At 47.7% G+C, this 22,111-nt stretch overlaps 1 protein-coding gene across 1 annotated transcript; it reads left to right on the forward strand.

Annotated features, from left to right (window-relative positions):
- The first annotated feature begins 13,321 nt into the window (after positions 1-13,321).
- TMEM174 (transmembrane protein 174) lies at positions 13,322-14,788 on the forward strand. Its single transcript, XM_036410173.2, has 2 exons — positions 13,322-14,070; positions 14,258-14,788. The coding sequence occupies exons 1-2, from the start codon at positions 13,442-13,444 to the stop codon at positions 14,361-14,363; spliced, it is 735 nt and encodes a 244-aa protein (XP_036266066.1). The 5' UTR covers positions 13,322-13,441; the 3' UTR covers positions 14,364-14,788.
- The last annotated feature ends 7,323 nt before the right edge of the window (positions 14,789-22,111 follow it).

A 22,111-nucleotide genomic window follows, 5' to 3' on the forward strand; every position in this document is an offset into this window, starting at 1 on the left:
GCCATGTGACATGTTACAGAAATGTCTCAAAGTTAAAGGCTGAGAAAGATTCTCTGGACAAGGCTGGGGATCAGGGCCATGATCTCCTGGGGAAGGATGGGAGGAGATGGAGGCCCAGCTGCAAACAATTTTTTCCCAGAAGTTTGGACAACACTGTGACGACTGTGGAAGAAGCAGGGGGAGGGGAGAGGTTTTCGGTGACTGGAGCCCAAGTGTGTTCCGGACTGCACTGACAGGCTGGGGCCCCGACCCGGAGACAGGAAAGTTAAGAGAGGAGAGGGGAGGGGTGTGCTCATACTCCTTCGGTTTAGCAAGAAGAGACCTCTCTAGATGGAGGGAATGTGAGAGGGGGCAGATAAAGTTGCTAAGAGAGTAAATCTTAAAAGCTTTCATCACAAGAAAAGAAATTTGTAATCATATATGGTGACCGAGGTTAACCGGACTCCCTGTGGTGATCATTTCATGATATTTACAAATATCAAATCATGTCGTACACCTGAAACTAATATAATGTTTTCTCAATTATACTTCCAAAACAATAAAGAACCTCCGTAGATCTAGGCCTACTTCTAATAGTTAATTCAGAAAGAAAGAGAGAGACATAAAAAAAACCAACTGATATGTAGGGAGTCTGAGATAAGGGGGAAAGTCAAGCTACCAATGGAAAGAGAGGCAGAGCAGGAAAGATACAAAGAAGAAATCTCATAAAACCCACCAGGAGATGGGAAGCGGGGTCCCACACAGACCCGCTGTGGGATGGTCCCCCTGGGTGACTCATAGACTGTCACAGGGTAACACCCTCCTCAAGGGTCTTTCCGCTTTACCTCTGCTGCTTTCCTGCATCGCTAGGGAAAAGTCACGTGGTCGGAGGCCATTAGACCCAATTCAAGTATTTCGATCCAATAGATCTGTTTTACATTTTTTCTAAGTTGGTTGGGATCCAGTCTCATTTGGAGTAGACTGGCAAAGAAGGTAGATCAAATTAAATAAATAAAAGGCTAAATGACCAACTGCCCATCTGTCCTACTGGTACATATGACGTGCACTGGCAATTTAAAAGTAAACATTGACTCACACATGCACAATACATCTAAAGCTCTCGCTGGCGCTGATCGCACACATGTGTTTCGATCTTTCATTGTCCATTGTGAATTGCATCAACACTTCTATTATAGAGAAAGGGCAAATAGCAATATTAAAATATCTCTTCTAATTAATTTCCTTTCAATGTGCATGAATCCATGCACTGGGCCACGACTGTTTTATAAATATTGATTGACCTTCTAAGTGCAAACCTATTTTCTTAGTGCCCAGTCAGGTTAAAAAAAAAAAAATAATAAAAGTGGCTGTGTCCCTGAGGCACCTGTGTGGGACTTTTGTGAAGTGGGCTGCAGCACAGAGCCTGCTCTTAGGGGGTGTGGCCAGCTGTGTAGGCTTGGGGCCCGTGATTACCTGGAGGGAGGGGCTGGGTACCAGATTGGACCTTTTCTACCTGAAAATGGTGCCGTATTAAGGCTAAAGAGGCCCAAGTGGTTTCTAGTCATTCCTGCAGCCATTTTTTATTAGCAAGGTCCCTGTGGTGGCTGCCATAGGTATACAACACAATGGTTTTGCTATCAATGTTTGGGGCTGTAAAATGGGCTTTTCAGAAATACACCAGTTGGAAATAATATTATCTTCTGAGAGCTAACCCTGAATAAAATCAAGTCAATACATAAAGGACAGAACAGAGATAAGCAAATTTGCCAAAAGAGACTGGACGTTCCTACGCATGGCAGAGAACAGACGTGAGTCCTCAGCCTTTTGCATGTTGTTCCCTCTGCTGGAATGTGTTTCCCTGCATCCTCTAGTTACCCAAAAACTATCACCGTTGGAGTCTCAGTTGAAATGCGACCACCCCATGTACCTTTCTTTCCTGATCCTCTCAAAAACAATACTCCCTTCTCTACACCAAGCATGTCACACTTGTGGCCTGCAGGCCACATGCCTCTTTTGGCCCGTGCTAGCCTTTGAGTTTGACATGCTTGCTCTATACTCTAAAAGTTAAGTTTGTATTTAACTTCATTGTCATTCATATTTCACTCTCTCCTGGAGTAGAGTTAGTGGGTTATATGTAAGTTTCCCCTACTCCAGTATAAACTCTTTGACCACAGGAACCAGGTCTTATTCCATACTCATGCATATCACGCGTCAATAAATGTTAAAATGAAAGGCTGAGAAAATGAATGCATGTGAGATAACCACTTGGCTATACATTGAAAGGTCTGGAAACCAATCCCAATAGAACACATTGCTAGAGAGAATGCATTCTTACTAGTAGCTAATTATATAAGACACACACACACACAGATTTCAATAAATAGTGCACAGTTGTTACTTACCCCAGGAGAAGTCTGGGATGGGGTGGGGGGCATTTCTTGTCCACGTCACATGTTGAGGAAGCGCTCTCCAGGAAAACTAGTGAGGAAGAAGGAGGGGGGTGTGGGGGCGCCCTAAACAAGGCCGTGTATCAGCTGGAGACCAGCGTCAGCCTGCTCCCACAGAGCACTGGAGCATGAATTGTGCTCTTGCATTGGCACTCCGGGAAGGAGGAGGCTGGCCTTTGGTACCGCCATGTCAGCTTGACTTTGGCTGAGGTTCCCTTGGAGGTGGGTGTGGTTTCTGGGAGAGAAGGCCCCCATTGGCCCAGGGTAACGATCTGTATTGGGAACAGCTGTGAGCCATTAGCAGCCTAGCTAGGGCGTGGGTGCCAGAGCTTGGGTAAGGAAATCCAGGCTGGGATATTTAATCTATTTAGAGTTTATCGTTGATAGTCCACAGGTGCTCCCCTCCCCTGGTCTCCCTTTTTCTTCCTTTTCTCCCTCTCAGCCAGCCCTACAAGGTCTCGGTTCCAACCAACTGGTACCATGACTGGTGCTACTGCCAGGGCCACAGGGCATTCATGCAGCCGGTGGTCCCGGAAGGCTCAGGCCTAGTTCTGAGAGGCACACCACAGAGAAAAAACAACAACATTTTAGCCACTTATAATATTCACCTGTCACACTGTGACCCTGACGTGTCCTTCAGCTGAAAGATCTTTTCCTGCCCGTAGTGAGGAGGGTGGGGAATGCCAGGAACAAAAGAGATGAGCAGACTCTACTGTCACCCATGTGAAGATGCCAGCTTAGAATGTCCCCTCCTTGGTAAAAGGTGATCGTTCCTGCAACCTGTGACACTGGTTAGGGTTCGATTGGGCTGTCACAAACAGACCCCCACGTGTTAACTGAATAAGGCAGATGTGTGTTTGTCTCTCACAAGAACAGGCAGGAGGCAGATGCCTGTGGGCTGGAGAGATGGCTTTGCTCCTGGAGGTTGTCCAGGGACCAAGGACCAGGGACAAGAACCACTCTGTAATGGTGCATTGCCCTCCTCGATACGAAGCTGTGCTGCACTGTCTGACGGCTGCCCCCGCTCTTGCCATTGTATCTGTATTGTAGCCAGAGGACGGGGACATTTCTTCTATTTGTTTATTTGTTTGCTCACTCACTCATATAGTGTTAAAATACAAATAAAATCCAACTTCCCATTTTAACCACTTTTAAGTGTACAGTTCAATGACATTAAGGACATTCACATTGTTATACAACCATCATCACTGTCCATCTCTGGAGCTTTGCTCATTTCTTCTATGGGCATAATGCAGAAGTGGCATATATCACTTCCACTCACCTCCCCATAGCCAAAACTTAGTCATGTGGCTATAGCTGTCTGAAAGGGAGAATGGGGATAAATGGGTTCTCTACCCATTTACTTCTCATGAACTTCCCCCCTTAAAGGAAAGTGTGCAACCCTAATATCCCCTCTGCCTTTCATCCACCCGGAGGCTCTGTCCCTTTGCCAGTTCTTCTGTTTGGTCTATTATCTGCATGTTCTGTGTGTGTCTGCCGCCACCAGGGCTGGCTGCCTGGGGTTCTGACATCCAGAAGACACAGAAAATGGCTGCACAGATAAAAGAATATATGCATAAATCATTTGGTGAAACAAATAATTATTTTTGGGTGTTGGCCGCTCTGATCTGGTATTCACAGTAATGTGGGGTCATATTCCTCATGTGGTGTGGGCTGCCAACTGCACTTAGCTCGGTGCTTCTGAGGCCATGGATTTTATCACCTCTTCCAGGCCAGCTGCCCCTGGTATCTATTTATGTGTAAAAGTCACGCCCAAACTTAGTGGCTTAAAGCAACTAAGATCATTTTATTATCTCTAATAAGCGATGGGTCTAAGGACAGCTCATCTGGCCACTTCCAGCACAAGGTCTCTCCTGCAGTGTAATCACATAGTAGCTGGAGTTGGAAGAGAGCAGCTCAGAAGGAGCTGGGGCTGGCCAGGCACCTGCTTCTCTCTTCACGTGGTCTCAGTTTCCCCCATGTGGAATAGCTTGGGCTTCCTTATAGCATAGCTGCGCCAGGCAGTCATGGTGACTAAAAATTCCAGAGAGAGGGCTCCAGTGAGCAAGGCACAAGCTGTGTTTGATGACTTAGCTTTGGAGATCATGTTGTGTTGCTTCCACCTTACTCATGGGGACAGTCCCAAAAGCCCACTAGGTTCAGGGGCCGGGGAGACAGACCACCTCTTAATGAGAGCAGTGTCACTGTATCCATGTAAGATGAGAATGGGCAATATTGGCACAGCTATCTTTGGGGAAAACAATCTCCTGCCTCAGCTTTGGCTGATTAAGAGTGTCATGAGCTCCAGAAGGTGGAAGGGGGAAATCCCTTAGAGTTATTCTTGAGTTTCCCAACTTGAAATGTCTAGGTGTCCTAGACTTGGCTTACTTCTTTTTAATTTAGAGAAGCGTCTCTTGTTGTACCCTCTCCATGGCAGTGAAACCAGCAGCAGCAGCAACAGCAAACAGAAGCATCTGGAAAGAGTCTCCACAGGATCTGCAATTGGCCATGGTGGTTTTTAGGGAAGAAGCTGCTGGAAGTCAGTTTCCTAATATAATCCATGTCTAGCTCCTACTTTCTGCTCTTAAGTTTTGTTTATATGTGACCAGTATGGCAGCTCCTCAACTCTCTCGGTCCTCTTTCTATATTAGGGCACATCTATTGCAGCCAACCGCCTCAATCTTACAGTTTTCTACTTTCTAACTAGAAATCTGATTTCCCATGTTACAATTTTCCACCTGGCCACACAGGTCCTAAGTCCCACCTTGCTGGAGAGACTAGCCTGTCCTCGTTGGCTCAGGACTTTTCCAGCATTAGCACCGGAATTCCTGCGTCCTGGGAATTGTCAGTCCCAGACGAACCTAGATGGATGGCCACCCTTCCCCGCATCTATGGAAGTCAGACGCCAACCTCAAGCGGAGGAGAGCTGGGTCACCAGGTGCCCAGCTGGCCGCCGTCTTTCAGGAGCATGGGGCTGCTTCTCTGAGGATGTGGGATGAGTTGAGCCAGCAATGATCAACCTCTCTAGTTAAAACTAGACCTGGATGAATTACTCATTAGGAGGGAAGGAACTAAGGTATTATAAAAACGTGCAGCAGCTTGGCATCGTAGGAAGAGTAGTGAAGTAGGACTCAAAATACCTGGTTTCTGCCACCGACTTTACCTTCCTGAGCCTCAGTTTCTCCATCTGCAAAATGGAAGGATTAGACAAGGGCTTGACTCGTTTTTTCCCCCTCTTGTCTTAGAATTTCATTCTAGAGGGTAACGCTACTCATCCTTCTCAAGACAAGGTCTGCTATTATCAATGTTAGAGCAAACTTCTCCCCTCTTACCCTTCCCTCCTCTTGATTTTACTCAACATTATTTAAAAAATATCCTCATGGTGCTGGGCATTGGTCTCTAATCTTCTTCCCACAGTAACATTTGAAGAACGGTGTTTTAGGATTGCATAATGCTCTGTTATCCAGAGTTCTAGGCACCTGGTACCAAATTATTGGTGGGCTTTCTAGAGTGGCAGAAAAGAGAAGAAAGTATCTTTACTTCTTCTCCAAATTGTATCACTTTGATCTTCATGAGGGTTGATATGTGGAGCACATTAAGGAAATGAATGAGGTGCTGAGTGGCAAGAGCAGTTGTGAACGCATCTAACTCTCTGAGCTTGAAGCCTCCTCACAGCCTCCTAGACCTGCAGTCCTAGGAGCTCTCGCTGGAGGAGTTCACCGCCTGCATCAAGCTGGTATACATTATTCCTGAGGAAGGCGCGTTCCCTGGCTCTGGCTCTTATTTCACGAGGCACGGAAAAGTACCGCAGCTACTTCAGGCCTCGGCCAGAGATAGACCCCAAGTAGCACAAACATCTGCAAGCTGCTCCTCTTCCCCAGGCCGGGAGAGACCCTGTGGTGGTTAGTGGTTATTAGCAGAGCCATGTGTCCCAGGCCGAGAGGCTCTCTTGGTGGCATCGAGGCTGACGGAGCCATGTGGTGTCTGGGAACCAGCTGCGTGTGGGGAGCAGCTGTGGGGACCGGCCCTCTTGTCACTGCCTGCCTACGCCTGGGAAGACGGATTCCCTTTCCGGCTGCGGTGATTCACACTGGGTGGCCTCTGCCCTTCCTCCCAGATCGGCGTCACCGAGAACTACCCAGTGGGCTGAGAAGGGTGCAGCTCCCCCTGGAGAAAGCAGGCCCAGCTGGAGGGCCTCTCCTCTCTCCAAGTCTCTGGCTCACCAAGGCCTTAATCTCCACACAGGCCTCTCGCCAAGCTCAGGCAATCCCCGGAGCTGGACTGGTGAGGCCCATGGAAATCAGGGTGGGTGTGTATGTGTGTGTGGGGGGCTTTAGGCCCCGCCTCCCCCAGGGACACACTTTCTCACCTAAACTTCAAACAGAGATACATCTTGACTCCATTCCAGGCCTTAACTCTTTTTGCTCCTTCGAAGATGCAAAACAAAAAGAACAACAAAATGCAAAAAGAAAAATAACCAAATAGATACACACACACATACACTCGGCAAAGGCCTATGGTTCTCGCCAAGGGGTTTTTGAGCCTCTCGGAGGAGGCGATGAGTGCATTTACAGGATTATGTACACACTTCACCTGAATGTCGTCCTCTGCAGCGACAGGACTTAAGCTGATGCTAGAATCAGAGAGGGGTCACCTTGGCCTTCAGGCCTGGTAGCCCAGCTCCTCGGTAACCAGGCAACAGTTTCAGGGGCCTCCTGACAAGGACCTGGCTGTTCCTTTCCAGGGACCCCGGTCCTCAAGTACCCAAGGAGAAGGCTTTCAAAAACAGGAAGTAAGATAATTACAGCGGACTCCCTGAGCTTGCTGTGTTGCGCGCTCTCTGTATCATCCCACTGGATCTTCATGCTCTGAAGAAGTAGGGACTACTCTCAGTCTCTCTTATAAATGAGGCCCAAAGAGTCGAAGCCGCTGACCCAGCCACACAGCTAGTAATGGGTGGGGCCAGGATTTGATGGCAGGAAAGATTCCAGAGCCTGAGCTCTCAGCCGCAATGCATGTGTAAGCTCACATACACGCTGGAGGGCGCATGCATGCACCCTGTGGTTTATACAGTGTGATTATTTTATAATATCTACAGAATCATAGATGAGTGGCAGTGGAAGTCACCCTAGAGTTGTCGTATTTGACTCCCTTCCTCACTTTCGATTTCGCACACAAAAACCAATAAAAGGAACTGACAGGACTTGTCTTAGAGAAATAGTTCTCAAGTGAGCAAGTTTCAGAACCACCTGGGTAAAGCGCAGACCTCTGGATTCACAACAGGGTATCTAATTCAGCAGCTCTGGGATCTGCATTTCTGCAAGGTCCCAGGGGCTGCTGCCGCTGCTGGTCCTGGGACCTCGCTGTGAGCATCACGCCTGACTGTGAACTGGACGTGTTGGGCCCATCAGACCCTCTGCTGCGCTGTACCTTAAGCGTTCCCGGTGAGGCCTGGACAAACACATCCCCAACGGGGTCATTCTCACCCGAGTCACTTGTTCTTCAATAACTCCCTGTGGCTCCCAGCAGACTTCTAAAAATGCCCTCCTCCAAAAAAAGGGTCCACACGCCTCATTCCTCCAGAACTTGTGAATGTGATAAGAATATCACTCCCGTGACTATGTTGTTATAAGGTACCGTTGATGTAAAAGAGGAATTATCTAGGTGGGTAGACTTTAATCACACAGGTCCTTAAAAGGAGAGAACGTCTATGGCTGCCGCACCAGGAAAATAAGGTGGGAGGGGAAGGTAGAAGGGGAGGCCAGGAGATCTGGATTTCAAGAGTGACTCAGAGTGCGCAGGCGTACTGAAGGTGGGGAGGGCCACGGGAGAAGAAAAGCAGGTGACTGCCAGAAACAGAAGTAACCTCTGCCAGGAAAAGGGGTCCGAAGCCCTACTCTGCACAGGGCTGAACTTGCCAACAATCAAAATGAGCTTAGAACCTCCGGCTAAGACTGATGTCTGATCTACAGAATTCTGAGCTAGTAAACGAGGGTCATACCATAATAGAAACCAAATATACAACCACACAAACCCCTGAGTCCAGGAGGGAGCCACTGCCAGTGCCGACCCACCCCATCCAGGAGGGCCTCAGACCATGAGCTGGGCCCCTGGGAGGCTCACCTTGCTGTTTGCTAAAAGCATTAGTGGCTGAGGCCTACATTCAGTTTCATCTAAAAAAAAAATAGAAATTAAAAAAAAATCTAAAGGTTGTCTGAGGGAACACCTTGAGAACGGGCGGCCCCAGTGACCCTCAGCAGACACAGGCTGGCCCGAGACCACAGACAGATCCCTCGTCAGCAAGCGTGTGCCCTTCATGGAAGAGCAGTTTGAAAACAGTTTAGCAAAACAGATTGTCCTCCTGCCCTGCTGCTCGGTCACATAACATCCTTTCCTGTTGCTGCGATTAATCATCTATAGAGCTGAGCCCTGTCCCTCAGCAGGATGCGAGGAAACTTAAGCAAGAGGATGGGATGAATGTGCAGGTTGTTCAGCAATGATTCCTGCACCCCCAAATAGTTTTACGATTTTTGCAACTAAGTCAAATGCATGAGGACAGTTTCGGTTCTCAGCATGACCATAGCACCACTATGATAGTACTAGAGGCCCGGTGCACGAAATTTGTACATGGGGATGGGGTGGGTGTGGGTGGGGACTGTCCCTCAGCCCAGCCTGCACCCTCTCCTATCTGGGATCCCTCTCACAATCCAGGACTACTGACTCACAACTGCTTGCCTGCCTGCCTGCCTGATTGCCCCTAACTGCTTCTGCCTGCCAGCTTGATCAGCCCCTAACTACTCCCCTGTAGGCCTGGTTGCCCACAACTGCCCTCCCCTGCTAGCCAGGTCACTCCTAGCTGCCCTCCCTTGCCAGCCTGGTCGCCCCTAACTGCCCTCCCCTGTAGACCTGGTCATTCCTAACTGCCCTCCCCTGCTGGACTGATTGCCCCTAACTTCCCTCCCTTGACAGCCTGGTTGCTCCTAACTGCCCTTCCCTGCCAGTCTAATTGCCCCTAACTGCCCTCTCCTGCAGGCCTGGTCACCCCCAACTGCCCTCCCCTGCAGGCCTTGTCCCTTCCAACTGCCCTTCCCTGCAGGCCTGATCACCCCCAACTGCCTTTCCCTGCTGGCCATCTTGTGGTGGCCATCTTGCGTTTACATAGGGGTGGCCATCTTGTGTGTTGGCGTGATGGTCAATTTTCATATTACCTCTTTATTATATAGGAAAATAGCTATGGTCCAACCACTATGTCTTTTACTATAAAGGTGAATATAACTTTCTGCCACCATAGTCAGATACAATTCAAGCAAAGGGAACAGGGAGCACTGGATAGTTCTACCATTGAGGTTTTCCCCCTGACACCTCCCTCTAAATGACAGACAGACGCCAGACATTTACTGAAGTGTAGGCTCACCTCTCAGGGCCCAGGAGCCACATCTGTCCCATCAGGGCCCTTCCCAGAAGCATCCATCCTCTCACCACAAGTCCTGGCGGGGCAGCCGAGCAGCACATGGAGCCTTGCTAACGTTCCCTGCAAGCCTGCAACCTCGGCACGCTGCAGGCACAGAGCTGGTCAGGCCTGGCTTTCGGACCCTCTCCATGACAGCGGCCTGATGTGCTGCTTTAGCTGTGGTGACCAGCCATGCCAGGGAGGAGGTACCGCCTCGTGCGGGGCCCAGGACCAGTCGAGCTCCTGGATTCCCAAGCAGAGCCAGGAGCTGTGTGCTCAGATATTCTCCTCTCACAGTAACTGAATTCAGAGTTGAATCCAAGGACCAGCTGCCTTGACCGGATCATACCCTCCTGACCACTTCTGCTTTTGTTGATTTTCTCCTTGTTTCGAACGATGGTGGCCAGTGACAGGGTTCTGCTGTGCAGAGCAGAGCACCCAGCCCCCTTCCTGCGGCTGTGTTCTTTCCCCCCAGCCGCCTCTCCGGGCCTCCCCGCCCACAGTGTGCGAGGGATAAGGGGAGCCCAGCAGTGTCATTTCTATTCAAATGTTTGGGAAGACATTATTTTTGAATCCTGGGAATCCTGAAGGGCTTTGAGCCACTTTTTGAAAACAGAACTAGCAGATCATTGTTTTTCCATGCTGTCCAAGCTCATGGTTTTATTTTATTTTGCTTTTACTGTGCTTTGAGTGGTTGAGATATTTGGTACTTTTTTTTTGTTACTGGAGACCTGGTGGTATTTCGTGTGTGGTCAGATCAGGTGGGTATGGCCCACATTGCTGTGAAACAGGTTACACTGTAGGATCATGGTTGGAACACACATACACACACACACACACACACACACAACATCCACAAAGCAGTTTACTTCCTACCATGACATATTCAATCATCTGTTTTGCTAACAAATACAGGACTGTGCTAGTTTCATTTCCTGAGAGTTCTCTGATAAGCTCTGAAAACTTGGTTTTTGTGGTTTTAGCGTCACTTTTCATTCATCTCTTTGAACTGTCATCATTTCAAAATTACAATTTTTAACCAGGAATGTGAACTGGGGTTAAAAACAGGAGGTTTGATATGCAGGTCTGAGAAACAGTGAAAATATACAAGCAACTCAGGAAAATCCAGAACGAGACATTCTTGATGGCTGTGACAGAGTGTTGCCCTCACGGGTCCCATCAAGAACTGGCCAGTAAGTAAGAATGAGTGAGTGAGGACACAACACGGCTGGTCTAAAGTCTTGAGACACCCTTGCCTGTCCACACGAACAAAAATTCAAGCAGTATCACAGACTAAACAGGGACAAGTCAATCAACACTCCTCTGGGCAAGACTGCATTTTCCAGAGAGCAGCAGTAACATCTCCTATCCCACAGGTTCTTCTGCACAGTGACCTTGACATTCTCCCCAGAAAGGAAGAATCTAATTTCCTTCCTTCCTTTAGTATCTGGCTTTGCTTAGTGACTTGCTTAAGCAATAGACTGAAATGGGGGAGACCACTCCAACTGCAACACACCCCATCCTTGCTGTTCAAAGACAGCAAGGGAAGATACCTGAGGGGGTCATCTGCTTGGTTTCCATCTGGTTGGCAGGAAGTTGGAGATTGCAGGCTTTGTCCAGGAAGAGAGGCATTTTGGTGGAGAGATAAGTTCCCTGGTCTCCCAGGAGCACTTGGGATTAACTTGGAGTCGGGTTTCCTAAGATTCCTGATGATAAGAGCTACTGTTTTCCTGAGTTGGGAACTCTGATTTTACTTTTTTTTTTTTTTTTTTTTTTTAAAGTGGCCTGGATGATTTTTATCAACTGGGAAGTTTGGAAAGCCTTGAGTTAGGGCTAGAGAGCAACTCTTTTCCTTCTGCTCAACGTTGCAAAAAAAAGGAGCTGATATAATACTTAACCACTGAAGAGAAACGTCCGCTTGCATAAGCTCTGTCTGGGAAAGAAAGAGGAGGAAATCCGTGGGGTTGTTTTGAAGAGGTTCTGTGGTTATGAATGACAGGTACCATCTCTGAAGATGGGGCTTTCTTCTCTAGACGAGCTTGGGTTTGATTGCAAAACACAGAAGGCGTGATAATGCCGCCGTTTACTTCACCCGAGGCCAGGGACTGTGCTGCCATGGAGCGAGGGTCTGAAGCATGTGTCCGCTGATGCTAAGTCATGCCTGATGCTCATTCATCCTCCGCCAGTGATGTGGTGCATGGGGAGGTTTCCTGTGGCACCCCTCCTGTCCTGAAGCTGGAATCAGTCCCCAAAGGCTGAAAGCAAAAGGCACATGGGAAGTGGGGAAGAGAACACTGGTCAACTCTGCTTCTTTTTTCCTTCCTTCCTTCCTTCCTTTCCTTTCCTTTCCCTCCCTCCCTCCCTCCCTCCCTCCCTCCCTCCCTCCCTTCCTTTCCTTTCCTTTCCTTTCCTTTCCTTTCCTTTCCTTCCTTCCTTCCTTCCCTTCCCTTCCCTTCCCTTCCCTTCCCTTCCCTTCCCTTCCCTTCCCTTCCCTTCCCTTCCCTTCCCTTCCCTTCCCTTCCCTTCCCTTCCCTTCCTTCCTTCCTTTCTTCCTCCCTTCCTTCCTTCCTTTCTTCCTTCCTTCCTTCCTTCCTTCCTTCCTTCTTTCCTTCCTTCCTTCCTTCCTTCCTTCCTTCCTTCCTTCCTTCCTTCCTTCCTGATCCTCATCTGGGGATTTTTTCCCCATTGATTTTTAGAGAGAGGGAAAGACAGAGAGAAATATTGATATGAGAGAAACACATCAATTGGTTGCCTCCTGCATGGGCCCTGACCAGGGCAGGGTCTGGGGAAGAGCCTACAACTGAGATATGTGCCTTTAAACTGGAATCGAACCTGGGACTCTTCCATCCACAGGCCAACACTCTATGCTCCGAGCCAAACCAACTAGGGCAAGTCTGCCTGATTCTAATGAGCTGACCCAGCAGGAAAATTGGGGTTGATACATCAAGAGACCTGGATTGCCATTTCTACAATCCTGGTTTGGTAAGACACAAACAGGGCCTTGGAACAGGGCCTTGGAACAGTGCCTAAGTGTCTATAAAAGTACCTCCTAGCACAGTGGTCGGCAAACTGAGGCTCTCGAGCCACATGTGGCTCTTTGGCCCTTTGAGTGTGGCTCTTCCACAGAATACCACGGCCTGGGCGAATCTATTTTGAAGAAGTGGTGTTAGAAGAAGTTTAAGTTTAAAAAGTGTGGCTCTCAAAAGAAATTTCAGTCATTGTACTGTTGATATTTGGCTCTGTTGGCTAATGAGTTTGCCGACCACTGTGCTAGCACATAAGGCAGCTCAATAGACATGTTGTGAATGAATGAATGTGAATGAGAGAGAGCTTGAGTTGCAAAACAGGGACCTTCAATTATTGACAATTATGAGAAAACTTCAGGCTTCACTTCTCAGACCTTTATTTTTCTACACAAAGTTCAGGCTTCTGCCTGTTCTACTCTGTTAACCACAGAAGCCCAAAGTTCTCCCATAACTAATCTGAACCTGTGACCGTGTGCTCTGCTCTTAGGAGCTCTCACACTCCCTTTCCCTTCTAAGGAACGGGTGGCTGTGTGAGAACCATGGAGCAGGGCAGCAGGCCCTTGGAGGACTTCCCTGTCAGCGTGTTTTCCGTCACTCCTTACACACCCAGTACGGCGGACATCCAGGTGTCCGACGATGACAAGGCAGGGGCCACCTTACTCTTCTCAGGCGTATTCCTAGGACTGGTGGGGATCACGTTCACCATCATAGGCTGGATCAAATACCAAGGGGTCTCCCACTTTGAATGGACCCAGCTCCTCGGGCCCATCCTGCTGTCGGTCGGGGTGACCTTCATCCTGATTGCTGTGTGCAAGTTCCAGATGCTCTCCTGCCAGTTGTGCAAAGAGAGCGAGGAAAGGGTCCTTGACATGGAGCAGGCGGCAGGAGGACAATCGTTTGTTTTCACTGGTATCAACCAGCCCATCACCTTCCACGGGGCTACTGTGGTGCAGTATATCCCTCCCCCTTACGGCTCTCAAGAGCCCCTGGGGGTGAACACCACGTACCTGCAGCCTGTGGTGAACCCTTGCTGCCTCACACCACCACCTGGAGTGGTGGCCACTGCCACGCCAAGCCCTCCTCAGTACTACACCATCTACCCTTCGGAGAACTCTGCCTTCGTCGACGACCAGGATTACCCTGCCTTCGTGGATGGCGGAGATGACAGGTACGGTGTCTGTGGTGGGGACCCTCTCCTTCCCGCAGTCACCGCCACAGCCAATGGCTGTGTTTGGTCTCTAGAGAAGCGGTGGGCAAATACAATCTCTGTGCAGCCTCTTGCCAGGCAGGGGGTGTTGGTTCTGGGAGCGGTGCCGTGGGCTGTAACGCATCTGTGTTTTCCACTCACATTTCAGGTCCAGCCCTGATGCTGAGCTGCTAGAAGAGACACAGCGGGGAGGTGAGGACTCTGCCGGCTTCTCTCCTCCCCCCTATGAGGAGATATTCTCCCTCCCTCGATAGACTAATGCCGCTGCCGCCGAGGGAGTAGCGCTCAAGTCATTGTTGCTGATAAATGAAGTGTTCTGTGCTGCAGCCTTCAGGAGGTAGACAGCAGAGCAGCCCTGGCAGCCTGACAGACACCATTCCAGGGGGGTGGGAGGTGAAATGTCTCAAATTGGTAAAAATTAGGCTGAGGAGGATAAATTACCTTCTGATACAGCGAGGGATTCCCCCACCGACAGTGCACCAACAGCATGCCCACCAGCAGGAATCTCAACTGTTTATCCACAGCCGTGAGAGTGGGCTGGGAGGGAGGCAGGAAGAGAAAACTGTGGCTTTCCCAGGCTTTTCCTTCTCAGTTCCCAGGGGAGATTTGCATATCCCATCAGGTATCCCTGAGGACTCTGGGTATTTTAAAGGCTGCAATAAACAAACAAATAAATGGAATAAGAAATAAAGAATATCTTCTGTTAGATATTAGACAGGTATCTGAACCATACCAAATAAATAAGAACAGGACAATGATGTCATTAAATACTTAAGTTATCATTGGGTCGCAGGGACTCTTGGCTGCAGATGCTCTTGTGGGAAAGTTTAGGCTCGATGTGTCCGCCCAGGTTGGGATCGGGGTTGGGCATGAGCTGCCTGGGCGCAGTGCTGGCGGAACCTGGGGCTTCTCTCAGCACCTCACAGGAGTCTGTGGAGTGAGAGAACGGAGCTGCCATGCCAATGCCTGGGAAATCACGGATCATGGAAACAATCATTGCCAAAACAAGCTCATCTCTTTTATAAAACAAAACAAAACAAAACAAAACTCTGCTGCCCTTAATTTCCATGAATCTGGACTATGTAATAAACAACCAGAACAGACTCACGGACTTTGGAAGAGACAGTTAAAATCATCAGGGTTTTAAAAGAAACGATTTTCCTTGGGCTACAAAGGGAGGCTTCCCCAAACAGAGAGGATTTAGCTGTCCTTTAAAGTTTTGATGCTATTTTTATCAGAAATATTTAGTTTTCCAAGGACATGATTCACATAGGCCATGGCATATTATTGTGATTTTTATTCTATCTCGGGAACAAAATCTTCTCATATGGAAATTCGTTTTTATGTTCGATGATAGGATGTGATGGAAAAATACAGTTGGGTTCACAGAAACCAACTTTACACTCATTTCAAGAAATGCTGGACCCCCAGCTGAGGGCCTGCGCTCTGGGCAGGACGTTGGATGATGGGGCCATGGCTGAGCCTCACCAGCAGCGTGCCTACCAGGAGTGAGACTCAGAGGCCCCCATGCCCGCCTCCCTCACCCCTGTCCCTCCTCACTCTCACCCGTCCTGCAGTGCTGTATTCCTGGGCTTGGGTTTGGCATGAAGGGATGTGCCAATTGGAAAAAGATGTTAGTGTGAAAGCTGGGAGGGCAGGACAGCCAATCTGTCTGGGTGACGCCAGGAGTCCCATATGCAAGGCAGTGGCTCGGGGGCGTTTGTAGCTCCAGACAGCAGCAGCTAAATGGTCCCTGTTCTAAGACAGTGGAAGAATGCTACCTGGAGAAGTGACTGATGCTTCTGAGGACAGGGCATCGGCGCTCACCGCTTCGGGAGCTCAAGGTGGGAGGCTGGCCGGCAACCGTCGGGGGTCAGCAAATAGGAATGCGTTCATTCCATCCATATTTGTTGACGGAGCATCTACTCTGCGTCAGGACCAACAGAAGAGCAGATATGGCTCTGCCCTTGAAGAGCTTCACTGATCATTATTCTCTGACAGCAAGGAGGGTTTCCTGAACTGGCCAGGAGAGGCACAGAGTTTGCTTGGGGAGTGCAGTCAAGGTCCTCGCCACACCTTGCCCCAGGGAGTAACATTTATAAGGATAGCCAGATGGCTGGCGTCCTGGGCTCAGAGGACTGTCCTGGGAACTGAGTAGCCGATACCTGTACAAGGAGGAGGGGACGCTTGGCACATCCCCTGAGTGGGAGAGGTCGTAGGGCTGCTCTGCAGGCTGTGTAATCCTGTATTTCACTGCTGCTCCCACCCTCAGACAGAGCTGCCTTCCAGTGCCTGGCCAGTTACACCCACCAGCTCTCTTGCCTCAGGACAATCCCACAATGCTCTTTCTGTCTTTGTGTGGAGATTGCACACGGTGTGACAGGAAGCCCCGAGTGGCCCCTGAACTCGGACTCTTTCGGGTCTGTGACCAGGGAGGGCGCATTCATGGCCGAGCGCCTGGTTTGTTGCCTGGGTGTTGCCATTTTCTCTCCTCTCAGCATCTTACAGGGGGGAATGGAGAACGGGGATGTGGGAATGATAGACTGGAGTTTGGCCCAGACACCCTATCCACCCCGTGGTTATGGTATGGGAAGGGCCCAGCCATAGCCCAAGTGCTCAAAAGCTCAGTGTCCAGGCCAGAGCCCAGGGCCTTGTCAGCCTTGTCAAACACTTTGGTAGGTGTCCACAGAGCGGCTGGGAAGCCACAGAAGGGTTTTAATAATGCCCATGACCTGACTCTGAGCACTTACTCTGGGCCAGACCCAGAGGCATAGAGGGTGTAGCATAGAGGGTCTTGCTGGCAACGTTCAGATCTAAGTGACCAGAGCGCCAGCGGACCTCGGTCTCCTCCACCGCAGCCTCCGTGGGGCCACAAGCGTGGGCACTTTCTGGTGAGCTACATGGAATCCAGAATTAAGCTAAAAGATCTTGTTAATCAAAGGAGACAGGTTTCTTAAGAACTTGAGGTTCTCTGGAAACCTCCCGCCAGCCCGCGGGTTCCTCTTGGCTGGAGAGGCTGCAGATGGCGGACAATCCTGGTGGAACGGGGAAGGGACCGCCCCGGCCTGGGAAACGAGGCCCAGACGCCAGGGGAAGAAGCTCTCGTGAAGCTCTTAGCTCTCCTTTCTCCCCTGGGACCCACGTGTGGCCGCCTCGCCCTTGGCTGGACTCCGAGGTGTTTCAGGGGCGGAGAACTTCCCTCTGGCTCCACTGAGCCCGGCAGCACAGACAGGTCTACATTTCAAATGCGCAGTAAGTAGATCTCCGTGACAAAGCCAGCCCTTTTGCTCTACCTACGTTTTGGGGGTGGGGCGGGGTACAGTATGAAAACAAAGACTCTTATTTGTGAAGAGCTGGCCAGGGGTGTCTGTTTTCAGCTTCTAACCTCTGGGCCTCACCTCGGCATGTTTACTGTTGGATCGGTGGAGTAGGGTTGCCATGAAGCCCAGCACCCCAGGGCAGCTGGTGTTTCTCCTCCAAACAGAGACTGCTCACAGTGACCACGGGGTGGGTACCTTCTTACCAGCTGAGAGAAGAGAGGTTCACACACATCACTGAGGTGACTGTGCCCAGCGCTCAGGAGTGTGCCCGCCTGTCCCGGTAACCAGGGTGCTGTCTGCAGCCCCAGCACTCGGCACTCAGGCTCATGGTGCCTGTTGAACAGCAAATGTGAAATGGGCAAATGAGTTCTCCAAATAGGTAAGGAACGTTCTCGCTCAACTTAGCTGCTTCATTGTTTTCTACACTATGAAAAATTTCAAGTAAATACACGAGCAGAGAGCATAGTATATGAAACCTATGTAGCCATCACGTAACCTCAACTCATGGCCAATCTTGTTTCATTTATACCCCCAACCACAGTCCCTCAACTGGAGTGTTAAAGCAAATCTAAACCACTAAATCATTTCACTCAAAAATACTCCATGTGTATTTTTAAAAGATAAAGAAGAAAAAAAACAAACCAACAACACCATTACACCTAAAAAAATGTACAATTCTTAATGTCATTAAGTATCTAGTCTGTGTTTAACTTTCCCCAATTTTCCACTTTAAAAAAAAAGTTTTTATTGTTTTTTGAAGAGAGAGGAAGGGAGAAGGAGAAAGAAAAACATTGATCAGAGAGAAACATCCTCAATTAGCTGCCTCCTATATGCCTCCCTACTGGGGACTGAGCCTGCAACCTGGGCATGTACCCCAGTGATCTCTTGGTTCATGGGTCTACACTCAACCACTGAACCACCCAGGCCAGGCCAGGCCAGGCCAATTTTCTACTTTTTATTTTTACCTCTTTGTTTTGTTTGAATCAGGATCCATTCTGCTAATAATGCATCATTTCTAGCTGTAGTACACTATCTTTGGGGAGGTAGACAGCTGGCACCCTAGACATGGTAGCAGATCCATATTTATTAAATTTCACTTTCCAAACAAAAATGTTTTTCAAGATATTTTTTACTCTATATCTCCTTCTTTGTCGGCTCCCTGAAACTCTAGGTATCCTTTGGAATTGGAAACTTATTTCCCCCTACTTTTAGCATATTATAATATTTTTCTAAATATAGGCCCAGAAAAACTTGTACATGAAAAGAAAAATATCTTTAAGTGAGTGTTTAGTTGAGAAATATCTGTTGCAGATTAGTTTCAAAAGTATCAGAAAACTCTGACAACCTTTAGCATTTTTTGGCTTGGTCAGTAAAACGTTTTTAGAAAGGAAAAAAAAAATGTTTTTTTCCTCCAGAGACCAGAAAAACTCCTTTGAACATATCTAAAGTGGGAACTAGAGTCTCCTCCTTAAGAATTAAAGGGCAAAGCCTCTTGCTCTGTATTATAATATTACCTGCTGTAATTTAACTTCTAGAGGTTATTGACTGTGGGCCTCTTACCAACAAGCTCTCAATTCTCAAGTTAAAAGTGAATCTATTTTTCTGCATATGCCTGCAACTCTCCTTTTGAGGGTGAATGTGTGTGTGTGAGTGTGTGTGTGTGAGTGAGCGCATATGTGATCCCCTACACTCCCTTCGTATAGTATGTGATTTATGGATTTCTTGCTCACTTACTACTTGTAAATCATCAGGAGTTTTATGTCCCAAGCAGTCAGCAGTTGGTTATAAAATCAACAGCGAGCTGAACTAAAGAAGCCCTGACTGGCTTCCTCTCAGAACTGATGACAAATCAGAAAGTGAAGACAACGCCACAGAAAGAGTCTCACCTGCCTCGGAGACCGCAGAGGTCTCAGATAGGGGAGTTGTGTTTGTCTTGAGCTTTTAGGAAGATTAATAACCAGATGAACTGGGGAGGAAATCCGTTTTCTAGATTCCAGAAGTTTTCTTATAACAAAGAACTTGTCCTCCGACATAAACCCAATACGTGTGTAAATCACAGGCATGTGCGCTGGAATCTGTGCCTACACACCAGGGGCTGCACATGAAGATGAAGGAAGAAGACAGATATTTTTTCCTATTAACCCTCCCATTCATTCGTTTAAAAGAACACCTTTAAAAAGGGGGGATGGATGAATACCTCTTGAAGAATGCATAAGAACTGTGATAATCATTTCCGGGGCAGAAGATAGGAGACTTACTCTTCATTTTACACCCTGCTAATGAATTAAAACTTCTTAACCAGGTTCATATATTACCTGTTTGTAAAATTATTTTTAGAACAGAAGAAGGAGGAAAGGAAATGATCTTACTCTATGCACTTTTACCGTCAACATCATCTTCTTGGTCCTAACGGAAATAATGTTCATCGCCACTGCTGCTTCTATATGTAACAGCTAAACATACGTGAAGCATACAGGTACTAGTGTGGTATGTACACATACACCCATGTGGACAAATACACTGCCATATGAAGATCACTTTACATTTAGCATATACAGTATATGTTGTTGCTACAATCCTCTGCTGGCTAATGTCTGACACCAGGTAAACACTGACCAATATCAATGATAGTAACATGATAGCAGCACACAACCGAGTCACGAGTCCGATTCCACAGAGTTCTTTTCTTTGAAGTTTTCCTCAACCCAGCCTCCACCTTCATACCTAAAGGACAGTTCATGGCGAACAGTAATTCGCTTACCAAAGAGCCCCACCTTTGAACCTTTAGGGGTGAAACCAGGGGAACCGAAGTAAACTGATTCCTCCTCAGAGCAGCTGCAGGGGACAACTTTGCAGAGGTCCCCACGCTGGACAAATGGGTATGAGAGAGAATCAGTTCCCCCTCCCAGCAGGTGCCCCCTGCTGCCGGGCCAGGCCAGGGCTCCTCCTGCTGGACCTCAGGGACTGGTCTGATCCCACTTCAGCCAGGAAGGAGCCTCCATCCCTCATCAGCCAGAACGGGAGCCACACAAACACGCTCGGAATTTTTCAGAGGGAAAGTAGACTGCAGAGGGAAAACAAAAAGCCCTGTCTAAAAGCTCCAGGCAGACGACAGGTTTAGATTAGAGCGTGTCTGCACCTCGTTTGCACCCCGGAGAGGCCACTGGGGGCTCCCTAGTGGGGGGTCACCTTTCTGGTCCCTCTGCGCAAGTAATACCCTGACTTCCCAGCTCACTCTGTGGTCCTTGAAGGCCTGTGGCCGGAGCCAGGGTGGTTACGGAGACTTAAGTTCTTGGCAGACATTTTCTCAAAACTGAACGAAATCAGCCCATTACTCCAAGGGAAATAACTGACAGCATTGGTTGCCAATGATAACATTCAACATTTTAAGTGAAAACCGAAATCCTTGAGAACTTATATTTGTCATCATGAGCTTGACAACATCCCCCAAAGTGGGCTTTTCTTTTGAGATTCGTAGTGGTATTTCTTTTTCAAAACGTGATTTAAAAAGTTTTATATCATAAAAATATATCAACATTTGAACTGTCTACATAACTCAGTGAACAGATATTTTCCTCATGACCACGACACAGTATTACAAAACCATTCTCAGGTAAAAAAATCCATTTCCAGTGCAAGATAAACCAGCGGGTTTTAATGTAAGAGAATACAAAGTATTCGTTGATATGATTTCAGGTGTCACATTGCAACTAGCCTTTAAAAAACAACTAGGTGAGTTTTGGTATAGCATCAAAGAATAATATCCACAATTACCTGAAAAGCTTTTAAAATAATTCTATATTCTCTAACTATATATCTGTATGAGGCTAGATTCTCTTTATATAATTTAACCAAACTCTGCAAATGCAAGATAGCATGAAGAAGAATGCAGAAGCAAATATGAGAATCTGGCTGTGTTCTGTGAAGTCAAATATTTAAAAAGTTTGCAAAAATGGAAAACAATAACACCCTTCTAACTTTTTGATTTTTTTGCTTTGGAAAATATGTTATTTAACATGTAAGTGTTTTATAGTTATAATTTAAATTTTATTTTTTAAAATTTTGGAGGTCTTAGAGCTGGTTTTTTAGTGTGTGCCTATTATTGAGGTATAATTGACATACAATTTTAAGGCATTTAAAGTGTAATGAATAAATATTATATTTGGTTTTAATTCCTAACATGGTAAATACTAATAGATGTTACTTATATAAATAATAGCATTTGGGGCTCCTCAATAAATTGTAAAGATATAATGGTTCACAAGACCAAAAGGTTGAGACTTCTGGCCTATATTATTAAGGGGGAGGGGGAGTGGCAATGTTCCTAGTTAAAAGATTATTTCCCAGCCTCCTTTGCAACTAAGTTTGGCCATGTGGTTAAGATCTAGATCATTGGAAGTAAGAAGTTTTCAAAGGAGGTTTCCTGAGAGACTATTGGAGAAGAGAGAGCCGGGGACGAATTCCTTTTTGACTTTCTGTTTTTTCTCATTCTTGAACACTAGGACTTGTATGTGACTACAGAATCCCCAGCAGTCACCTTGACCCAAGAGGCAACCTTGAGGATTAAGGCTACTTGTTACAAAGATAGGCAGAAAAATAAAGGCTGGGTCCCCAGTGACTATGAGGCTGCCTGACTCCAGATTTCTTTTAAATGAGAGAGAAGTAAATCTTTAAATGTTGTA

This window comes from Pipistrellus kuhlii, unplaced genomic scaffold (genome assembly GCF_014108245.1).
Source record: "Pipistrellus kuhlii isolate mPipKuh1 unplaced genomic scaffold, mPipKuh1.p scaffold_m20_p_4, whole genome shotgun sequence".
In the NCBI taxonomy this organism is placed as follows: Eukaryota; Metazoa; Chordata; class Mammalia; order Chiroptera; family Vespertilionidae; genus Pipistrellus; species Pipistrellus kuhlii.